We start from the raw sequence: 22,099 nt of genomic DNA, 5'->3' as shown, positions 1-22,099 counted from the left end.
CACATGGGCTGCACTTGCAGAACACATCTAATCGGAGACAGGAGCGTCAGCGTACTTCAAGTGTGCACATCCGTGTGTGCCAGAGTGTGTCAAAGAAACGTGAATGAAAAACAGGATTTTACTCGCATTGAAGACTTTTTTATTCACTTTAAAGAAGAGCCCTGTTTAGCTTGTCTGCCCTCCGCCCCCGAAGCATTACCACAATACCACACCACATAGCACAAATGTGACACCACAGTACACAAGACTAAAGAGCCCAATACCACACGTGCAATCACAACCAGCAGGAGCGAGGGGCATGGCGTGGGTCTCATGAGGAAGGCCGTTTTTTCTGATGTCGATCATATAGGGTATCCAAACTATTTGAAGAGCACAGTTGTGTAGGATGAAAAAAAAGAGGGATAAATGATGGCAGGAATGAGGAGAAAGAGGACAGACAACAATAGTTTCATTCTGTGGCCCGCGGGGGAGAAGAGGAAAGATGGGATCAGGAAGGACGCCATTCTTTTTCCTCCCTTTCCTGTTCATTTCTACGCCTCCTGTACTTGGTTTGTCAATGCTCTCTGTTCAGCGTCTGTGCTGCTGAACACACACGAGTTTGCTGGGTTGCATCCAAAATCTGTGTGTTTCTATCACATTCACCTACGTAGCTATGCATGTGCATGTATGTGCTGTATTGGCATGCAAGCCTTGCCTTTGTGTACATATTCATGTACCTGTTTATACTGGCCCCTGTGTTGAAATGTGTTTGTTTGCTCTCTGTAACCAGGTTAGATGTCCTCCTCGGGGGCTTTTTTGTTTTGCGCTATATGGATCCAATAAGAATTCGTCTAACTCGATTCAGCCCCAACTTCAACATCAACCACAGTCGAGTCTGGTATCAGCGCCTGGGGTCAGATATTGGTCTGAGGGGCCAGGGTATAGTGTGTGTGTGTGTATGCGTGTGACACACTAAGTGACTGATGATTGACAGTTGGCAGGCATGTAAACAGACCAACAGACTGAAAGACTGACAGGGGGACAGGGGGACAACTTCAGGACCATTTAAGCCAGGTTATTTGATCCGGTTTTTGTGAAGGGGCATTTGACCCCCCGAGTGAACACATCAGGCCTGTCGTGAAACCCTCAACACCCAACCACAACTCCCAACCCCCTCCAGTTCTCCAGCTACTCCCCCCTGTTAACCCCTACCCTTAGAAAGAGACCTATAGCCTTTATCCTCATTCTTTCCGTATACATGTTCGTTTGTTTGCCTCTCGCCCATTAATTATTTATGTCATTAATCCTAAGAAGCATAACCAATCATGTGTTAGATCACACAGATCCACATTTGTTTGGGGGTTTTACCATGTCTAACTGATGACGAGCACAAGTTTACCTAATTTCAAGGTAGACCCAAAGCTGAAACACACTTGTCTCATAATAAAAGTTCTTTATACTACAAATGTCACACAGGTTTGGACCTCTCAGAGACATTTTTAACTAAAAAATAATAGAATATTTAAAAGGAGCAGACTGGTTTGAGTTCAGAGTGCCACCTGGTTATATAAAGTGATGAGAAAAACAGGGATAAAAACACAAAATCCTGCCAATTAGACACCGATTCCCTCTTAGTAATCAGGGCAAGTGGGTCAGTAATCTACTTAGACAAAGTGTTTTATTCAGTAGCAGTTATCAAAAACCAACAAAGACTAAGGCTAATTGTCACGTTTAATCTTTATTCAACTTAATGAATAAGGACAACAGTGTGTCGTTGATGTGAGGCAGTTTTTACCCGACACCATTTTCTTGCAAGTGCCTGCACATGTGCAACTCTCAACAGGAGATGATAAGGAAGCGAGATAGCTCACTATTTAGCTAACTTCAATCATCAGCTCTGTAAAAAACAATATGTTAAATTCTTTTTAACCACTTGCTTGATTGGGCAAGTAAGATGCTAGATTCTCTAGCCCGACGTGGCATTTTACTTTCCCCGCATAATCTGGTAACTCTCACTGTTAAACCCAGAGTAAGCGATAAAGGTAATGTTCAAATGACAAAGGGTTTGGAAGGCAAACTGTTTTTCTGATAAACACTTTCAGCAGTTATTGATATTATTTTTGCACACTTATTTTTAAGAAATCCAAACATTTTGCTTCATGTCTCAGATTTAGTTTATTCTGCGTATTACTGCACCCATTCGCCACATCCATCCTCCACTTCCCCCTCTACTCCTGGTGTGAGAATAGTGCCAGGGTGCTGATGGAGCTCCAATTCCCAGAGGGAGGAGGAGAGGGGTCTGAGGCTGGGTAGGGCAGGAGGGGGTGGATTGCACTTCTGGCATCCTGTTTTGGACACACTAAATAGGACTTGTTTAGGGGTTTAAAGCTTACTGCGGGAGAGATTACAGGGCTGCACTCACTGAAAGGTCAAGAGGTCGTGAGGTTGTGGATTATTACTGGACACAAGAGGCTGAACAAACAACACTGGTGATGCTGCTGTGGCCTGCAGCAAACATCTAAAACTGAACCTGAGATTTCAGTTCAGTTCATTTAGATCCCTAAACCCCGGGTTGTATTAATATCTAAAGATAATATCTCAGTTCTGCAGCGTGTGATCTGTCTCAACAGTCTGTCAGCAGCACAGACTATTTACAGATATGGGTCTGGTTAAAGTGACAGGAGGGACCAACGCAAGGCCAAAATAAATGTGAGCTGGCAACAACAGCTGTCTTTGTGTTGCCAGACACGAAGCTAAATATACATGACAATCAGGCCAAGACATAACGGACTGCAGGGGTTTCATATTTCTCCCCCCTTTTCCTCACTTTTCTCCTCTTCATTTACCTCCCACGTTTTAATGTGGAGCACAACTACTGCAGCTCACTAATGATAAACAACGCCACCCGTAATAGCTTCACTCAGTGATATTCAATTAGGTCACACAAGATAACAAGCACAGCTGCTTTGCACTATTTTTGCTTTGTCTTGATCCTATTAAACAGGCAGACACACAAACGTAAATTCACACAAAACGCACGCACGGCCCAGCGCAGAGGCCTTTACTTTGAAATGTTAGGTCTACTGTCATGTCTGGGACACGACCCAGGGGAAAACATGAAAGGCAATCGGTCAGTTTAGAGGGGCTAGTATTAATGAACATGGTCAAAGAGCAAGAGAGAAACAGAGGAAAGACATAGCATTACATGCTAAAGGCTGACCCCACTTTACTGAGGTCCTGCTGAGAGGTAAGAGGAGGAGGAGAGGGAGGATGGAGAAGAGGCAGTAAAGTCAAGAACAGGAGGGGGGACACCACACAGAAGGAGAAAAGCGATCTAAGGACACTCCAAACATGAGGATAGTGTTTGAAATATAAGGAGTAATGGATGAAGTGATGTGTTTAATGGGGGTGGGGAAAGATGAGCTGCGGCAGGAAAGAAATTTTTGGTAGTTAAATTTGGGAAACAGAAAGAGCAGGGAGAAAGAGGACAGTGAGGGTTTTGGAGGAATGTAAGAGAGGCGGAGAAAGGGGTCAACTCAGGAAGGCTTCCAGCTGCGCTCCCTCCACTCTGATCTTATCTGGCCTGTTTGCTTGGGGTACACACAGCGCTCCCACCCCTCTGATCTCCTGCAGTCACCTCCTTCTGTCCACGTTATACCTCAAACAGTCAAAGAAGTCATGTAATGCCTTTTTATTCCACCTGCTTTGTCCTCAAACGTGCACACATGGAAACACGCATGAACTTGTATGCACAGACACACACAGGCATTCAGACATGCAGGGAGCAAAAGTCCTGGACAGGAAAGATAATCATCTTGGTACTTACGCTCCATTTACTGTTGTCTGTCTTTCAGATAGAGGAGGAAACAGAGACAGATAGAGCCAATGTGAAAACAGAGAGTTTAAAAGTTCAGACGGCATTACGCCAAATAACATCAGCTGATCGGCACTGCAAATTAATTGGTGCTCCAGACAGACAAATTGTCATGTCTGTCTGATTTGATCAGAACATCTGCCACAAATAAATCAATACATCCTGTGCCAAGAAGGACGTCTCACAGACATCTGCCTGTTAAAAAAAGCCCAGTAGTGTTACTGTTTCCTAAGAGTGCCAGGTATACAACTGTTGTCCAGACATCGGGTCTGTGCTGTCTGAAAACTATTAAACAGGAAGTATTATGGAGGATTGTCTGTGAATTACAGTAGCTAGGCTCTTAAGGGGAGGAGACAGTGAATATCCAGGTGTATGTCAACTCTACCAGACACAGGACCTATTTTCAGCTCCATAACAAAATGTCAGGGTGAAAGATCTTGTGTTTTCACATAAGAAAGGCTGAAGGGTGAAAAATGTGTTTGGCCGTAAGTAAATACGCATGTTTTCTACCAGCAGATCATAATAAGTTCACAGGCACACAGCCTTGACTCAGCAGTGACAGATCACTGGTTACTTGGTTACACAAAGGACAAACACAGCTGTCTCATGGGTGAAAGTCCTGTGTTTGTTTGACCCATCTTCCACCCCTCCCTCCTGACTTACATGGACTTTCACACTCTTTAAACCACGTCATTGTCATGGATTGGTTTACACTGGATTAGCTGAAAGTCTGGTGTGTCTCATACAGACACTAAAGGGTACCTTGTGCATCAGAATCACAAGCCGACAGCCACTGACCAAGCGGCCATATTTGAGTTATCACTGTGTCATAACAACAATGGTGAGTGCTATAGACAAAACAGACGCCGCTATTAAGGTTGTTCTAGATCAACAAGTCTTCTCAGTATCGCTTGATACTGTATTTTTTTTACTTCACTCCGATCCACTTGTAAAACCCCAGCAAAACAAGTATGTTCGCATGGCTTCACATCAATGTGGATTTAATATGACATTAGATTTAGGCTGATCCATGGGTCTCTAGTGATTGTTCATTCATGGTCTGTAGCCGCTTATCCTGTTGGGGCTGGTGGGGGCAGGAGCCCGGGGTACACCCTGGGCAGGTCACCAGACTGTCACAGGGCTGACACATAGAGACAGACAACCATTCACATTCACACCTACAGCCAATTAAGAGTCACCTATTTACCTAATCAGCATGTCTTTGGACTGTGGCAGGAAGCTGGAGTACCTGGAGAAACCCCTCGCTAACACAGGGAGAACATGCAAACTCCACACAGAAGGGCTCCCCCACCCTGGACAAAGGGTTCAAATCAGGAACCCTCTTGCTGTGAGGCGACAGTGCTAGCTACCTCACCACTATGCTGCCTTCTCTGGTGATTGGGTAGGGAAAATCGAATCCCACTCCCCGGTGGAAACTGGTTAGAGTGGACGCACTGTCAGAATGAAGATGAACACAGAGTGTAACAAGTTGACAACTCCATCTGGTATCAGGCAAGTATTGACACCCTGCAATTGAAAACGGGCTGGCTAAGCAGCAGCCAGGTACCACAAGATATCATTCAGTATCCCTGCAGTCAACCAGTTGGCAGTGGTTAGGTTTGGATGAAAACATTCAAAGCATTGAACGAATCCACATGCTCCTTTGTAAAAGACCATCAGAAAATAGACAGATCCCAAAAAAGTTTATCCACATGTCAGAAATCCAACATCCTGTCTCAATGCCTCTGATGAACAACAATCACTGATTTGATCAGCAGCTGTTCTCTCCTGTACGCAGACTTCACCGCTTCGTCAACGAGCCAATCCTCCCAATTAAAACTACATTAGAGAAGTGCTTTGTGTTGGTGGTTTGGCTGTTACTCACAACAACATGTTTTATGATGAGCAACTTGATTTGGGTCAGGTCTCCTTATTGGCTCGCTGTGTGTTATAAACCCGCTCCCTATTTAAGGGCCAATTTGGGCGGTTATAGCCGTGTATACATACTCTTCTGGTTTAATCCCAGCTTTAAACAGCCAAACTCTTTGTTTAGAACGTAAAAGGAATCATATGGGACTCAAGGCAGAGAAGACAGCACTGCATGCAAAGATGATGTTGCAATAATAGCATGTTTGCTTATTGAGATGAGACGTAGTTCAATTTAAAATGACAGGAAGACGCTGAAAGCAATTGTAGCATTAGGCTCCGTATGTCCACTTCACATATATCTTAAATCCTTGCATTCCCGTTCATCAGAATCACATTGTGCACATTAGTCTGTCTGACACTCACTCCCGCCCGCCGTCTCGCTCTCCCTCCCTAGCTTTACTCATCGCCATCTTTGTCCTCATTCCAAATCACACAATCAGATCCACATGGACGTGAGAAAACACTCCAAGTAAATAAACAAGACCAAAAAAGGGCCTGCTCGGTTCCAAAAGTACATCCCCGGACGATGCCTGGATTAAAAAAGTATTAACAGCAAATAAAACAGTGACAGCACCATAAAAATGTGTGTATGCATCTGGATGTGTCTCGCTGTATGTTTAAATTTGTGTGTGTGTGTGTGTGTGTGTATGCTTTTGTTTTCTCCGCTGTCTCGTAAAACCACAGCAGTCTTTCTACTTCTTGATGTGTGTCAAGGCTGCGGCTTCTGAACCATGACAATTATCTTGTAACAGGCGCAAACACATGCTTAACTGTATACAGTCTTTAGATCACATTCACACGCATCTAACGCTTCGGGATCCATCTAAACGCTGGATGTGTGTAAAATAACTGCTGTTGTCCGCTGACTGTCCAAGATGTCTAAGGAAAGGTGAGCAAAGAAACAAAAAAAATTGAGCAGTCGGAGAGAAAATGAGGAGGAAAGAGAGATGGCGGACCTGATAGATTGTCCACATGTTCAACCCAGATATTCCATGTGTAACCAGAGCTGACTGGACATCTGCGATATACTCTGCTGGCTCCCAAAATGCACTCAGGACTCATTTTATTTTGATTCTTGAGCGAAACAGCAAATATGCAGATAAGAAGTCCCTATAGAGGTTGGCGAAGGAGATGGGCTGCTGGATGGTATGCAGAACAGAGGAAACACACACACACATATGCTCACACAAGAGGATTACAACACACATGCGAGGTGAGCCAACACACAGGCCCACACATACAGACGCACGCTTGCTGCAACAAGAATGCAGAGGCACACAAACGTTTGCTCAATATGTAAAAAACAGATGGAACGCTGACAAAAAGTTTCAACATGTGCAGTATATTTCGATATAAGTTCCTCCATCTCCTCCTCTCTCACGCCTCCCCCTCCAGTCTGTGCCTCCATCTGGCAGTTAGACAGTGAGTGGCAGCAGCGACATAATCTTGACAGAAACTAAGTAATTTAATGGGGGCAAGTCGCGGTGTGTGTTCACCACTGGGCGCTCATTAACACTTATTTAACAGCCATTAACCCAATGTCACGGCACCATCGGCCTCAAACCTGCTGATAAACGACACGAGCAGAGGTGTCGACTCGAGTCACATGACTTGGACTAGAGTCGAACTGGAGTCACAGTTTTGATGACCTTAGATTGAACTTGACAAAATAAGAAAAAAAATTGCTTGTGCTTCAACACCAATGACTCTTGACCCCACTTAAACTTGACAATATTTAATAACGTCCCTCAAGCCCAAAGATTAAAAAGTGTGCCATGAATTAATTAATTTCCCTTCATTTCCTGAATCAACTAATATTAATGCTATTCCCAGCAATTCAACTGTTAATTCCTCGGATCCACTTTGTTTGAACTGATCTGACAGCATCCAGAACCAGAACCATCCAGAAGGTTACGTTACTGAGTGCCAGTGGGGAAAAAATCATACCGAAGATCATTTCGATCGCATACAAAAAATGTGTGTGTAAAATGTTCTGTATGCAAACCAGACGAGTCAAAAATTAAACAAGACGTAACAGCCTTCAATTTTGTTCGACATTTAAAGCTGCATAAAGAGCGGTAAGTCAATGCAAAACATTAACAAAGCGAGCTAATGCTTAAAGGGATAGTGCGCCCAAAAATGAAAATTTAGCCATTATCTACTCACCCTCATGCCGAGAGAGGCTCTGTTGAAGTTTTTGAGTCCTCACAACACTCGCGAAGATCTGAGGGGGGAGTGGGTAGCAGCACATCTGCACACCTAATGGCTGACAGCACCCCAGATTAAAATGTCCAAGAACACATAATTGAAACCACAAAATCTCCTGAATATAAATCTCCGACATAAAAAGTTGTTTTGAAAAACGTCATTTGAACTCTGTTGTTAGCCTCATTGTAGCCTGCAGCTCTAACTGCTTCTCTGTGCTCCGTGCTCACGTGTGCATGCTTGCGCGCAAGACCAGCGATAGCACTTGAACACACATGAAGGTGGTGCCCATGTCTCATGGTCTCGCGCTAGCGCACACATGGCAGCACAGTGCACAGAGAGGCAGTTAGAGCTACAGGCTACAATGAGGCTAAAAACAGAGTTCAAATAACATTTTTCCAAACAACTTTTTATGTCGGGGCTTCAGGACACTTGGATCACTACGGACGAGCAGTATGGAGATATTTTGTGGTTTCAATTATGTGTTCTTGGATGTTTTAATCTGGGGCGCCGTCAGCCATTAGGTGTGCAGTTGTGCTGCTACCCACTCCCCTCTCGGATCTCCATGAGTGTTGTGAGGACTCTAAAACTTCAACAGAGCCTCCCTCGGCATATGGGTGAGTAGATAATGGCTGAATTTTTATTTTGGGTGCACTACCCCTTTAACTAATGCCAACTGAGTGTCCTGGGTTCGCCTTACTGAATAATTAATAAAACAATAAACAGGACGAAAGATGGTGTAACAGCTCGAACAGTACACCAAAACCCTCACACGTGCATGAGCCCCTTAAAATGGTAAATGGACCTGCACTTGTATAGTACCTTTCTAGTCATCTGACCACTCAAACTGCTTTTACACTACAAGTCACACACACACAGACACACACACACACACACACACACACACACACACACACACACTGGTGGCCGAGGCTACCATACAAGGTGCCACCTGCTACTCACACCCATGGAACAGCCATCAGGAGCAATTTGGGGTTGAGTATCTTGCTCTAGGATACTTTGACATGAAGACTGGAGGAGTCTGGGATCGAACCGTTGATCTTCCAATTAGTGGATGACCCTTCTCTATCTCTGAGCCACAGCATGTCACCCCAAAACTTTTTCTGACCTAGCAACTCAAGGGGGACACACAATATTGAAAAGTCTGTTACACTACTAGCTTACATCATTGCTTTGTGGTTGAAACAGCATTACATTTGGTGAAGAGCGCATTCTGACTTGGGACTTGTATACATATATATATATATATATATATATATATATATATATGAAGTTACACTTACAAACACACACAGATTTCTAGCAGTGCTCTAGCTGGCTGATGATCAGATCCATTTAGACAGGGTAATTTTAGTGTAACATTCTTGTAATTATATTCAGATATCCACACTGCTGGGAAACGGCTGCGTGCAAAATCCTCAAATCAGGGTCAGAAAAACCTCAGAGAGTGAAACGACCCATCAACGGCTTTGGCAGGCCGTTTCACATACAATGACGCTGATAGTTTAACTGCAGCCAGTGTGGTTTGACGTTGAGCCGTAGATGTGTTACATACGGCCGTTAACATGAAGGCGGAACAACGGCACGTCTCAGCTGATTAACTTTTGCCGTTTGAGGGTTTAAACTTAATGTGTTTGAGCGGATTCTCCGTCGGGTTTGAACTCCCTCAGAATTGACCAAGACCCCTGACGATTCATAGTTCCTTTTATTAAAAACACAAATGTATAATTATTGGGTTTTTCTTTCAAATCTCTCGTTCCATAGCGGAGTTGTAATTTATAAGGCCTGTGGTCTGCTGGTGCATTTTCTGTCACTGCAAAATAGAGCTGCCAGTGATCTGCTGCTGACTGACGGCTGTAAAAGCAGGAAATTAGCTTGTTGGACAGACGCACCTGAGGGAGCGCCCACCACAGTCTCCCTCTGCAACTCTTCATTGTCTGTTTACAGTATGTGTGATAGCCATCTCCATCCCCCCACCTCACTCCTGGCTGAACTTTGGGTTAATGTATACATACTGACCCACTGTGGCACAGCCTCAGGCCATCAACATCCAAGAGTTAAATATACACTTCTCAGATTATATATAGAGACAAGGATGGAGAAGGGGAAACACAAAGAGAGATGCGCATCACATGTAGAAGCGCAAAAAGTTGGGACAAAAAGAAAAAAAACTAGGGGACAAAATGAGAGACGCTTCTGTAGAGGTCAAACTGAGAGAGAAAACAGGCCCGACACATGTAAATACACCCCTCCCCGAGCCATGGTGTTAAGTTGTTGAGAGCTATCCGGCGCTCCACTCCAAAATGCCCTCACCTCCCTGTTATGACAGAATAACATGGACCAGTGATGCTGAGGGCTCGTTCAAAGGTTTCAGGCCCAGTTTTACGAGCTCGGTTCTCATTAAAGAGGTGCTGGGAGAGTGACGAGCCTGTCGAGAGACTTTTACGCTAAGCAGGAGCACGTTCGGCACAGTGAGACCATCTGGATCACCGATGCCCTCCTTCACACCTCCAATGCCCCCCCCCCGGTGGCTCCCTAGGAAAGATACCTTGATTGCTCATTCCTCTCTGTGTCTGGGAAGGAGACACGATAACCTCTGCTCCGGCGCTGCCTCCTTGTTTGTCTGGGTTCACGTCCAGAGATGCTATCTGTCCAGTAAATCCAGGTGTGTTCGCGTGAGTCCCGTCCTGCAGCTGGATTCAGCCTCGCTACATTCCTGATGGATTAACTGGGCTGTAAATGCCAAGGATAAGACTTACACTGGAAACATATTTCTGTGCATCTTTGTCCATGTTGGACATCTTAATAGATGACAGGATTGAAATGAAATCCTGTTTACATACTTCACAGGTGTGTTGGAGTGTTCAAGTGACAGATTATTTCTCCTTTCCTCCAAACAGCTCTTGTTCTTCATGTCCTCTCTGTCCTGTAAACTCAGATACATGATGAAGCAGCTTAAGGCAGCGCAGAACGTTTGACCTCACAGTGCTGTCAGCCAGCCAGAGGCCACGCGGTGGTGTTAGAGTTTTTCTGCCCCCCCCATTAAAAGCCTATTCACCTTGTCACCTGCCACTTGTGATAATTAAAGAAAACATTATAATAGTTTCCACATTTGGCATCGTGTCTGCTCAGCTCTGCTCGGTAAGCTCTTGCGCTCCTACTCGCTCTCAGTCAGACTGTTGTAGCTCTCGCTGAAAATACGGCATCGCTGTGAAAACATTTTCATACCGACTCATTATTTGGGATATTCAGGAAATCTATTATGGCCTTATCATATCTTTGTCTTGGAGCTTATTATGGTTGCCTGACATAATATGTTATCGCAGTTGTTTTAAGAAGGGAAAAAGATTAAATGCCTCCGAACTACGAGTACTTGGTAACAGTTTCAGTGGCATTTGCTTAAACTTGAAGCCAATGTGCTTAACCTTAATTAACTCCTACATGGATGTGGCCCAAAATGCCTTTATTTTGTGTTATGTTTAATTTGTTGAGCACACATGGTTTTTCTTGCATGCCTCGACAGTGAATGAAGAATCCAAAAATCTCAAATCTTTTTGATAAACTGAAGTAAAGCGGGGCCACGCTTAACAACAGCAAAACTATATCAGAACATCTGTTTACACACTCTCACACAACTCATGCAGTATAATTAAAGCCTCATTTATCCAGCTCATCACTTACCAAACACACACATCTTCACACACAGACAAACAGTACACCTTGGCAACTCAATGGAATGCAAGAGCAGAGTTCAATCGCATGCGCTTGCCCAAGCGTGCATCTCACCCGTGCATGAGTGTTTTAAATAGCAACATTTTAGCTTAAATGCATGTGTTCGGGAAGGACTGAGCATATACGACGGGATACGTGAGACTTAGGTTTTACTGCATGAGTTGTGTGAAAGTTTGTAAGCAGATTGATTTGTGTCATTCACACTTACATGTGCCCAACACTCATGGGGTTACAAGACACCATGACAGTGACGTTGCAATAAACAATCCAAAGTCCATGTTATTTTACTACTCAGTCCAGAAACACAACACTCGGCCTTCTATCCCAGGGGTGGCAAAGAAATTCAGTCACAGAAAAGCTCCCCTTTCTGAACAAAACTCAAATTTTTCATGACCAGCCAAAAGAAATCAGCATCGACAGAGGTCATTTTACTGAAAGGTACATTCCTTACGTCTTCATACAGGACAGGGAAACAAGAAGTGAACCTCATTCTCAACTTCACCAAATTTTCACAACAAACAAATTCTGTCCTCCTCTGGGGTGGCGTGAAACCGTCCAGTCTCTGAGGCTCATGGTAAGGTTCCTGAGTACACCCTGGACAGGTCACTAGACTATCGCAGGGCTGACACATAGAGACAGACAACCATTCACATTCACATTCACACCTAGGACAATTTAGAGTCACCATTTAACCTGCATGTCTTTGAATTGTGGGAGGAAGCCGGAGTACCCGGAGAGAACCCACGCTGACACGGGGAGAACATGCAAACTCCGCACAGAAGGGCTCCCCCACCCTGGAACCAGGAACCCTCTTGTTGTGAGGCAACAATGCTGACCACTGCACCACAATGCCGCCTGATCCGACATCTTTACATGGCTATTCCAAAGCGGGAGCATTTGACATTCATGCCTGATGTTTGGAGGTTCCCATCCCATATCTCCACTAATGGCCAAAACAGATGTAAATTTATGGACACCCAAGAAGGCTCTGTAATGCACTGTGTTACAACATGTATGTTCTCGGAAAACCCAAACACCAGAGGCATAGTCAGACACAGGACACACACATGCATTACAGAGTTGTGTTTACAGTAAGTGTGAAATCCTAGAATGCCCTATTTTTTAAGTTTGTTCAGTACAGATCCCGGTACAATTCATCAAAAATGTTTGCTGTTTTTGGATTCTTTGGTCATCGTTGAGGCACGCGAGAAAAAGTTTTCTTCACCAATTCAATGTAACACAGGGTGAGTAATGGACGCACAAATGGTCATTTTGTGGGAGAAGTGTTCCTTTAAGAGGCAGGCAAGTCACTGACTTGTTGAAAAGTTGCATTATGTTCTGACATTATTTGCTGTCTGTAGCCTCCTTATTTGAAAACAGGCATATATATTATGCGGACATAATAAAATAATTACTGGATAGAAAAAAAATTACTGTCTTGAATTAACTGCAACCTTTCAAAAGCCATCTGTTGAGTCAACCGATTCTCTTGATCCAGAAACACCACGGATGATTTTGCGGCGATGCTCTTAAATCAATCCAAGACCGGAGAGATAATTTATGTCCCTGCGGTTGAACACACCACTTGATGCTTTTGATGCACGCTGCTCCGCTGAAAACAACTGGTGTTTTGAAATCTTGTGCATCACACAAAGAATCACTGTGTGAAAAGCAGCAAATCAGATGTTCCTCTACGTACAGTTTTCCTTTGATGCCATGTGTTCCTCGCATAATTTGTATGTCTCATTCTGGGCCAGCCCTCCTTGATTATTCTCCAATGTATAATTGTAAATATCTGTGTAGTAACACTTAATTAAACCCAATATTGTTGTGAAGATGCTAAAATAACAACTTATTATAGTTAAACTGCTACTTGATACACACAATGCACAATACTTCTCAACCATGTAGAGCTCTGTTATATTTCTGTACACCTGTGGAAATAAGAAAAACTCCTCTGGCCCATGTTTATGCTGGGGGTGTTTTTGTATCCTCGCACCGCTACATGGAGCTAATAACAGCATGAGAAAAGTCACCTCACTCCTCTGACTTGCCTGGAAAAAGACAATGATGTAAATGTAAACAGGGCCTTACATAGCTGTTGCTCAATATCAGGCTATCTTTGGAATTTCCACTGTTAGCCGCAGAGCGACACTTAAATATGAACACATGGAAGCAAAATCCCTCAAATAAGTTACAATCCGTGTTTCCTCCGCTCCTCATCACTTCCCGCTTTTAATGACCTCACAGCTAATGTGATGTTATGTCAATAGATAATTGCGTCCAGCGATGTTTTCTATGGAGCACTGCTGAGTGCGCCTGTACAGAGAGTTCCTCTTGGCTGCAGTGTGTGTACTCCACATCCTGGGCTTCACTACCTGGCACCCGGCCCCTTTGCTCCTCTGTGTGTTCCTGAGGTCCTTGTGGGCCTTCACGGGGCAGCCGACTGGCCGGCCTGTGTCCAGCTGTTTATTTTTCAAAAGGAAGAATGTCGGCGCTGCTGTTAAACACTGTGGTTTCACAAAGCTAACTTTAATAAGACGGCTGATGAGAGACAGAGAGGGGAGGGGATGTGGTTTATGTGTGGGTTGGTAGTGTGCATAGTGTGTGTGTCTGCCAGAAACACACATACAAATGCACAAACACACACCTGGAGTCATTTGCATCAGCTGTTCTGGAGTTCAAATTCAGCCTAGTTGAAATGCACGTGAATTACCCACAATGCAACTTTCTTAAACCCAGACAGATGTTGTCTCAAGTGGCATCACTTGAGGCAATTTATCAGACAAACGAGATAAGACCCCGACTGCTAGATAATCCATACTCAACACAAGCCAGACTCGATTTTAAATCTAAACACAAGCTCGACCCACTTTCTTAGTAATATACCATTCTTCATTGCAGCCATTGACTTCAACGATAGAGACATTTCCAAACTAAATATCTCCAACTGTCCAAGAGGCAGCATTCCCCTTGTCTTCTCCAAATAAACTGAGCACACTCAAGGCGTCCAAGATCCCCCTCCAAATGAGAACAAGACATCAAGAACAGTCACTCACTTTTTATTCGCCTCTTACAACGACCCAGTGAGAATAACAGACACATCAGCCGAAGGATAAAAGTAACCTGAGGACACGGGGCTCGCACAGCTGTGCATCAGAGCTGTTGTCCATATGACGACAGGATCTGTAGTCTGTGATACAGTGTTAAACACAAAGCAGGCTGCAAGGGGAAGACAAAGTGAAGAGGGGAAGGATGAGGCTATTACCTTTCTAGCAATCTCCATCATAAAGCAGTAACCATCAGTGACTAGATCTACACGAACACCAACGTGATTCTGTGCAGCGGCAGGATAAAAAGTATTTTGTATTTTAAAAAATGCATATTTTCTTCCCTGGTTTGAAATCTGCAGCATAATGTAAAAAGCCAGCTGGATTTTCTGCCACAGGATACACTCTTCATAACCGACTTCATACGTCCTGAATTTAAAGTAAAGCAAAGTCACTGGGCGCTGCACACTAAAACACATGCCTGCAGACATCAAAACAAACACACATGCACTAAATACACGGCTGCAACAAGCAGAGACTGGCACACGCACACACACGCACACACACACACACACACACACACACACACAGCTAGTTATGTGCTGCTCTCCAGCATATTAATACTTGAAAAAAAAACTGCCTATAGCTATAGCAGAACGAATCTAAAACGAGACCACTTATGAAAACAATTTTCCTGCGTTTATTATTTCAAAATGGTCATTAATGGATCTTATATGGCCTGTGTGTTCGTCCTGTGGTGATAGATTGTATAGGTAGCTGCAAGCTTCCTGTCTGATTTATTACGGCTTTAAAAACCAAAAAGCAGCCCTGAGGGGGGTGCTGGCCCCATCGTGGGTCTCCCTAAAGCCGGCTTTCCCCGTCTCCTCCTCCAGGTGGGGAAGCAGGAAGCTGGGCAGGGAGAGCGTGCAGCCTCCCCTCTGCTTGCTGAGTAAGAGGCTGATGTTATACTGTATTTCTCAGCCTGCGGAAGACGGTGGGAGCATAACAGCAAACAATTACATGTGTAGCAATAAATACAAATAGGTGTACAAACAGATACATATATACAGAAGACATCTAAACGCCATTTGATACTGTTAATTCTCTTTCTTTATTAAGAAAATCTGGTTTTAAATGCCACTTAAATGCATGGCTGCACATTGTCCCACAAAACAACTCACAACATAAAAGTTAACAGATAACAGACATTGAAAATAATATCCTTTAGGAAGATAAATCTTTGGGAAACTGTGCGTAAAATGGCATTTTCATTGGGTGAACACAATCACATAGCAAACAGCCAATCCTATGGTTAAAAATCAAACAAAAAAAACCCATAAGAGTGTGTATTAATGTGTTATTTAAATGTGATTAAATAATATTAACACATTTAATCAACTTGTATTTCTGGTGCCGACTAGCGACGGCAGCAAGATTTAATCGACTAGTCAACTAATCACGCACATCTCTAGCGTGTACATGTTAAATGCATCAGAGAACCCCGCAGCGAGCACGCTCTCCAAGTTATATAAACACACACACACACACACACACACACACACACATGGGGGCCTTTGTTCCTCCTCAGTACGTTAATAAGCTCTTATCTGATGGAAATTGATCTGACCGCACAGCCAGGGGTCTGACCTCTTGCCCTCATATACACTAACACCAAATACTTAGATGCCCTAACTGACTGAAGGAGCTCAGTCCTGACTAATGTTTAAGATACAGCCATGCTATCCCATGTTTACTGATCAATAATCCAAACACAATACATCAAGACAGGCTTGATCAATCAGTTGTTTGGTCTATAAAATATCACAAATGTAGAGAAAAGCATCCTCTGGTAGTTGTTTTGTGTCACCAACAGGCCAAACTCCAAGAATATTCACTTGAAAAGTAGTGAATCCTCACAGCTATGTCATCAATACTTGGAAAAGCGACTAAGGTATATTCCTACAGGAAGTAAAAAAAAAAAAACAACAAAAAACATAGTTTGCAGTTTTCATCTAAATGTTCGAGGAGGCTGTGCAAATCTTAAATTCCTTCCTACATGAAAATCCCCCCAAAATGTCCTGTCAGTCGGTGCTGACTGTGCTGTTTCAGCATCTTCTCCTGCTGCAGACTTCAGCGACTGAGTGACATTAATGAGTGTATCTGGCAGGCATTTCATTTTGGGCCCTGTGCCCAAGTGTGGGCAGACTGTGTGCCCCACCTCGCTGGTATCAGACCTGTTAAACAGCCTTTAAATGCAAATTGCAGCGATGACAATACACTCCCCCTACACAGGACACATGCAGCCCCCACATGGTTCTAATTAGCCAAGGCACCGTAAAGGTGTTGTGTTCATGTGTAAGTAATGAATCTGTGTGTGTGTGTGTGTGTGTGTGCGCGTGTGAGGTTTGTGTGCGAGCATACGTAGTGTGTGTCTGTTGAGGGAACAGGCGGGTGTTAATTGCAAACACCTGAAGCTTGTAAGCAGGGCTGGACTCATAGTTTGCCTAAGCCTTAACAACTGCTGGTCGTATCTGTGAGCATTAAAGTGTCACAATGCTGCCTCTGCTGAGCGGCTACGAGACGAAGATGTCCCTTGGCGTCAAATTCCTTCTCGGCAGTGTCTCTGCTACTCCACTGCTGACTGAACCAGAGAGCGTTACCTTTAAAATACCTTCATATTTCATATGACAGAAGTCATTCAGTCAGAAGTGTCACTGACACACTCAAGACATCATCATTCCCAGAGCTGCTGCAGAAGTGCTGCCCCCTGTTGGGCCCCCGTCTTCATGCACGCTGAAAGGTGAGCACCCTGATGCGGTGGGCATAGCTTTAATGGCAGAAATGCTGCTCATGCTGTGCGGCTGTGTGTCTCTCACACACATACAGGCAGAAATACCTTGGCCTGTGATCCTGGTGGCGAGAGATTCAAGTTTCAGGTGGGACGAGCTGGTGCTAAAGGGAGAGGAGGGTCTCTTCTTACAGTGTCGTGTTGAGAGAGGTGCCTCTGTCGGCCCGTCAAAGGCTCCGAGACATAAACCCAGACTCACGCACACACACACACACACACACACACACACACAGCACCACATGCAGCCATATGGGACCATGACCAGACTGTACACTCTCTCGCAAGGACGCAGATGGGATGCACACATTTAGGCACAGCTCTGATGCATACATAAAGCATTTTACATGAGTCACATACTGTATACAGAGCTTGGCACAAACCTGATAGTACCCAGCTCGTGTGGCTTCTTGAGCACAAAGCACCTCGACAAACTCTCCAAATCTAAATCTCTCAGCTGAGAAACCCTCTTTAGAAACATACGCTTTTTTTGCAGTAATGTTCGCAAGTCTGTATTGAGCAATCTGGGGAACTGTTGGGCTGTGAAAAACATAGTGTGTGTTCACAGGCATTCAGTTGCATCAAAGCCGCAATAAACAAAATAGCCTTTTGTTTCACTAACAGGAAAAAAAGACATATTTAAAGACCAGAAAGTGGAAAGAGAGACTTTAAATAGACTTCTGAATAGTTGTGGAGGGATTGTATTTCAGTGCCAAAACCGCCTGATTGCACAGCAGTTCAGCAAAATTGACAGGAAAATGGGATGCAGCATGTGATACAATAATATGTTCTAATGGAGAAATTACCAGTGCCCAGCAAGGGCAGTGCAGAGTTGACCTCACTGGGCAACTTTATACAAGGCACATATACCTCTGATTACTATTCTACTGAGTCATGCTCAGGAGAAATTTATACAAGTGGAACCACAGGAGAGAACTGCAGCTTGTGTTGACAGCTTCAGATCTCACGAGTCCAAAGCAAACAACAAACACTTGCACCAACTTCACTAGCCAGCCAGACAGAGCCAGCGAGCCATCTTGGCACAGCAGACTTCAGTCGGGAAGACAGAATGTTTTGAAAGCGGGCCAGAAATTCCACTTGTGAACGCTTTCACCTGTTCTTGTTGTTGCAGGGCTATTCACACCCGCAGACAAAGAGAAAGAAAAAGAAAGGAGGAAGAGCCAGGGAGAGAAATTCCCCAAATGTGCAGATAAGCACCTTAAAAACTCTGGTACTTCTTCATGTAGCATTTTAAAAGCGAAAAACATGACAAAACAAATGATGAGATTCCACTCGAGTTGCAGTTTTTAAAAAAGTGGAATGTCGTGAATGCCAGTTTCAATAAAACACACACACACACACACCCTCTTACTGCAGGCCAGAGAATTTCTCTGGCTTTAAAACCACAACTTTCCCCTCCACAGGTGAGGTTAAAAAAATCCCATGTAAGCCATTAAACACACAGCTGATCAGTTTGGCACACCCACTCATGTTCACATCACATCAAACATCATAGCAGCAGCTTCGCCCAAAACACCACCTTTCTTTAATCCACAGGCCTCTGTGTGTAACACGATGTGGATCACGCACTGTTCTCCACCTGTGGAACTATCACAAGCCTGTAATGAACACCGCCAACCAAACGTGGCCCATCTTGGCACACGGCTGCTCCGTCTATTAAAAATGAGCGTCCCCCACCGACACGAGGCTGCGGGGCTCAAGCTGGACGTTCCAACCCCGCTGATCTGCTGAGTGAAGAGCCCTGCTGTCACAGTGTGGGCCCTTCTACAGGCTCAGGGGCCGTAATCCCCCACACAGAAAAAGACACACACACATGCACTCTTAAAGTTCAGTAGAGCTGCTGAAAGCATCAGAGCCAGACACAGTCATGCCTAGACTGTAACTTCCACCTGAGAGGGTTCAGATTTATAGCGTCTTGTTTGTTTTGTGTGTGTGTTCTGGTAAATGTAACGGAGACATACCTGGAGGACAGGAGCACTCTTGGCCAGCATCCCTAGTCGTCCTTGATTTCGGCAACAGCACCCCCACTTTCTGCAGACACACAGAACAAATCTCAGTCCTAAACATGTTTGTGTTCGCACTGGGGAAATCGTCGAGAACGGAATGAGATTAAAATCATCTCAATAACAATTACGAGATCATAATCTTTTTCCCATTACGCACAGCTCGAGAATGAAAGGAGCTTCCTCAATTTCTTTTCCATGTGATGAAATTATAGGTTGCTGTCTCATCGGTGGTTATGTCACCCTATAAAGAGATTTAACTGCAAACTAATTGGCCAGCTGCATGCAAGGTTGATCCCTACGGTCATACATTGAAAGGGACTCATTTTAGGAGGGGGGATAATTAGGGTGCAATTGCCAAAAAGTGCAAAGTCTGAGTGTTTGTCAACTTCACATCTGTCTGTATGTGCCACATGAATGCACATCTTTTGATGCTAATATCTCTGTGCATGGTTTATTCTTGTTATTCTTAATTGTGGGAACTTTTGCACATGCCCTAGAGTGTATTTGTGCACATTCCTGCCCAGCTCTGTCATTTTATATTTTTATTGCAGTCATTTCTATGCATTATTTATGTGTTTTTCTTTTGTCTATGCTTCAAACACTGAAGCAAATTCCCTGTATGTGCAAACCTACTTGGCAATAAACCGGATTCTGACTCTCACTACATGTGCCCCCTGCTATTACGCGCACTTTACGCACAAAGACGCGAAGCCTCTGTCAGAAGTTCACAAACACAACATGTACTGATTAATGGCAGTAGACGTCAGGTACCTCTTCCACGAGCCTCCCCACTGAAGTGCTCAGCTCAGGAATTAGGGTCCCATCCTCGTTAAGACAAGCCCTGTGCGGCGGCTGGAAGATAGACGCTTTGTCCATCTCCATCTGCAGTCGGTTCTCCAGCTGGTGGGTCTTGAGGCTCATCAGAAGACACACGGTGATGGAGCTCAGGGACATCAGCATGCACAGAGCGATGGGAAAACCTGGAAGCCACCGCTGGACCGCGGACTTTGGAGCACACTGACATACCGGCTTACTTTCCCCGATAGAGTCGCTGGCTGTATCCATGCTGAGATCCTGCCTCACAGTCCTCTTGGTAAATAGAAAACAACCCCAAACGCCTTGTTTGTTGGTGTAGCGCTGCGATTAAACTCTTCTCAGGCTCTGCGGAGTGGCTAAGCAGCGCACCTAACACATTCACAACACTCAGCTCCAGTACACTATGGCACGGGGTTCAAAGCGCTGTCTTAAATTAGTCTTGGAACAAGAGGCAGCAGCAGCGCGCACCGGGTTTACGCCAGACACAGATGGGAGCGATCTGGATGCCAACCAGAGAAGAGGCGCCTTCTGACTTTGCAGGTTGTTGTTTCCTGTCGGGGAGTATCCTACACGGATGTGCAAGTGCAAGTACCAGTGGGTCCAATTGTTTGCCTCCCTACAAGTTGCACGTTGAACTAGTTGAGATGCGCCCGCCCTGCTGACCACGTGGGAGGCTGCGGATTGACAGCTGTGAGACTGTGAGGGTTTGGCTTGGCCAACTTGTGTTCACTCAGGCTCCTCAGCACAGTCTGCTAGGATTATTTTTCACCATAATCTTTCCAAAACCACTCGACTGAGATTTAAAGACGACTTGAATAGTTACTGGTGATAATGTGCTTGGTGAGAAACTGAGACACATGCAGAAAAGTTATGTTATGAGACTTCCAAATACATGACATGTTTATGTCTCCAACAACTGATTTGTGAGAAAAGGACACTTAAATCCACTTTTAAACTAGACTACTGGTATGCCATTGTTTAGTGTTAATGGAGGACGCATCTGGCACACAATATATTGCAGAGAAGAAGTAACTGCTATCCTGAAGTTCACACAAGACTATTATCAGCCAGATAACTGTCAAGGGAGTTAACCTGTAGGGGAGACTGGGGCTGGTTGGCACACATTTCCCTCTGAGTTGTATTACTCTGGCAAAATTTATTTTAGAATATTCTTACCAGCAGCAAAGAAAAGGTTAAGATTTCAGCTGTATAATCAACAAATAAAGTTTTTTTTTTTTTAATGTAGCCTTCACAAATGTTTTCTAAAATGAGGTGACTCATGGCTAAAGTCATGTTGTACATTTGTGGTAGCCAGCCCCATCACTGCATTGGTTAGCACTATTATGTTAACATGCTGTAATTACCAACAAATGAACCAGAAATAACCAGAAAACATAAAACCTACATAAAACATCTGCCCCATTGACATTCAAAATAAAAAAACTAACAATATAAACACTGAATTTAATTTTTAAGTCTCTTAAAAAACACTAAGTTACAACTGGCCAACCTACTCCATGCACATTTGACTCCACTTTGTGATGACCCCACTCATCACATACATTAAAATCTGATTTCAAAATGTAGCTGATCTTTTGTCTATTAATTAAAGTAACACATT

General features: G+C 44.1%; 1 protein-coding gene across 1 annotated transcript in view; it reads right to left on the bottom strand.

The window, feature by feature from the left end:
- The window catches only part of col23a1a (collagen type XXIII alpha 1 chain a), a 168,195-nt gene extending 147,390 nt beyond the window's left edge, over positions 1–20,805 (bottom strand). Inside the window, exons 1-2 of the mRNA XM_049586058.1 lie at positions 20,434–20,805; positions 19,618–19,687 (exon numbers count right to left, since the gene is read on the bottom strand). Of these exons, the coding sequence (XP_049442015.1) occupies positions 19,618–19,687; positions 20,434–20,727 (364 nt within the window). The 5' untranslated portion in view covers positions 20,728–20,805. The remainder of the gene's footprint in view (positions 1–19,617; positions 19,688–20,433) is intronic.
- Between the last annotated feature and the right edge of the window lie 1,294 nt (positions 20,806–22,099).

This window comes from Epinephelus fuscoguttatus, linkage group LG9, assembly GCF_011397635.1.
Source record: "Epinephelus fuscoguttatus linkage group LG9, E.fuscoguttatus.final_Chr_v1".
Classification (NCBI taxonomy): Eukaryota; Metazoa; Chordata; class Actinopteri; order Perciformes; family Serranidae; genus Epinephelus; species Epinephelus fuscoguttatus.
This window is presented reverse-complemented; position numbering and strand designations above follow the sequence as displayed.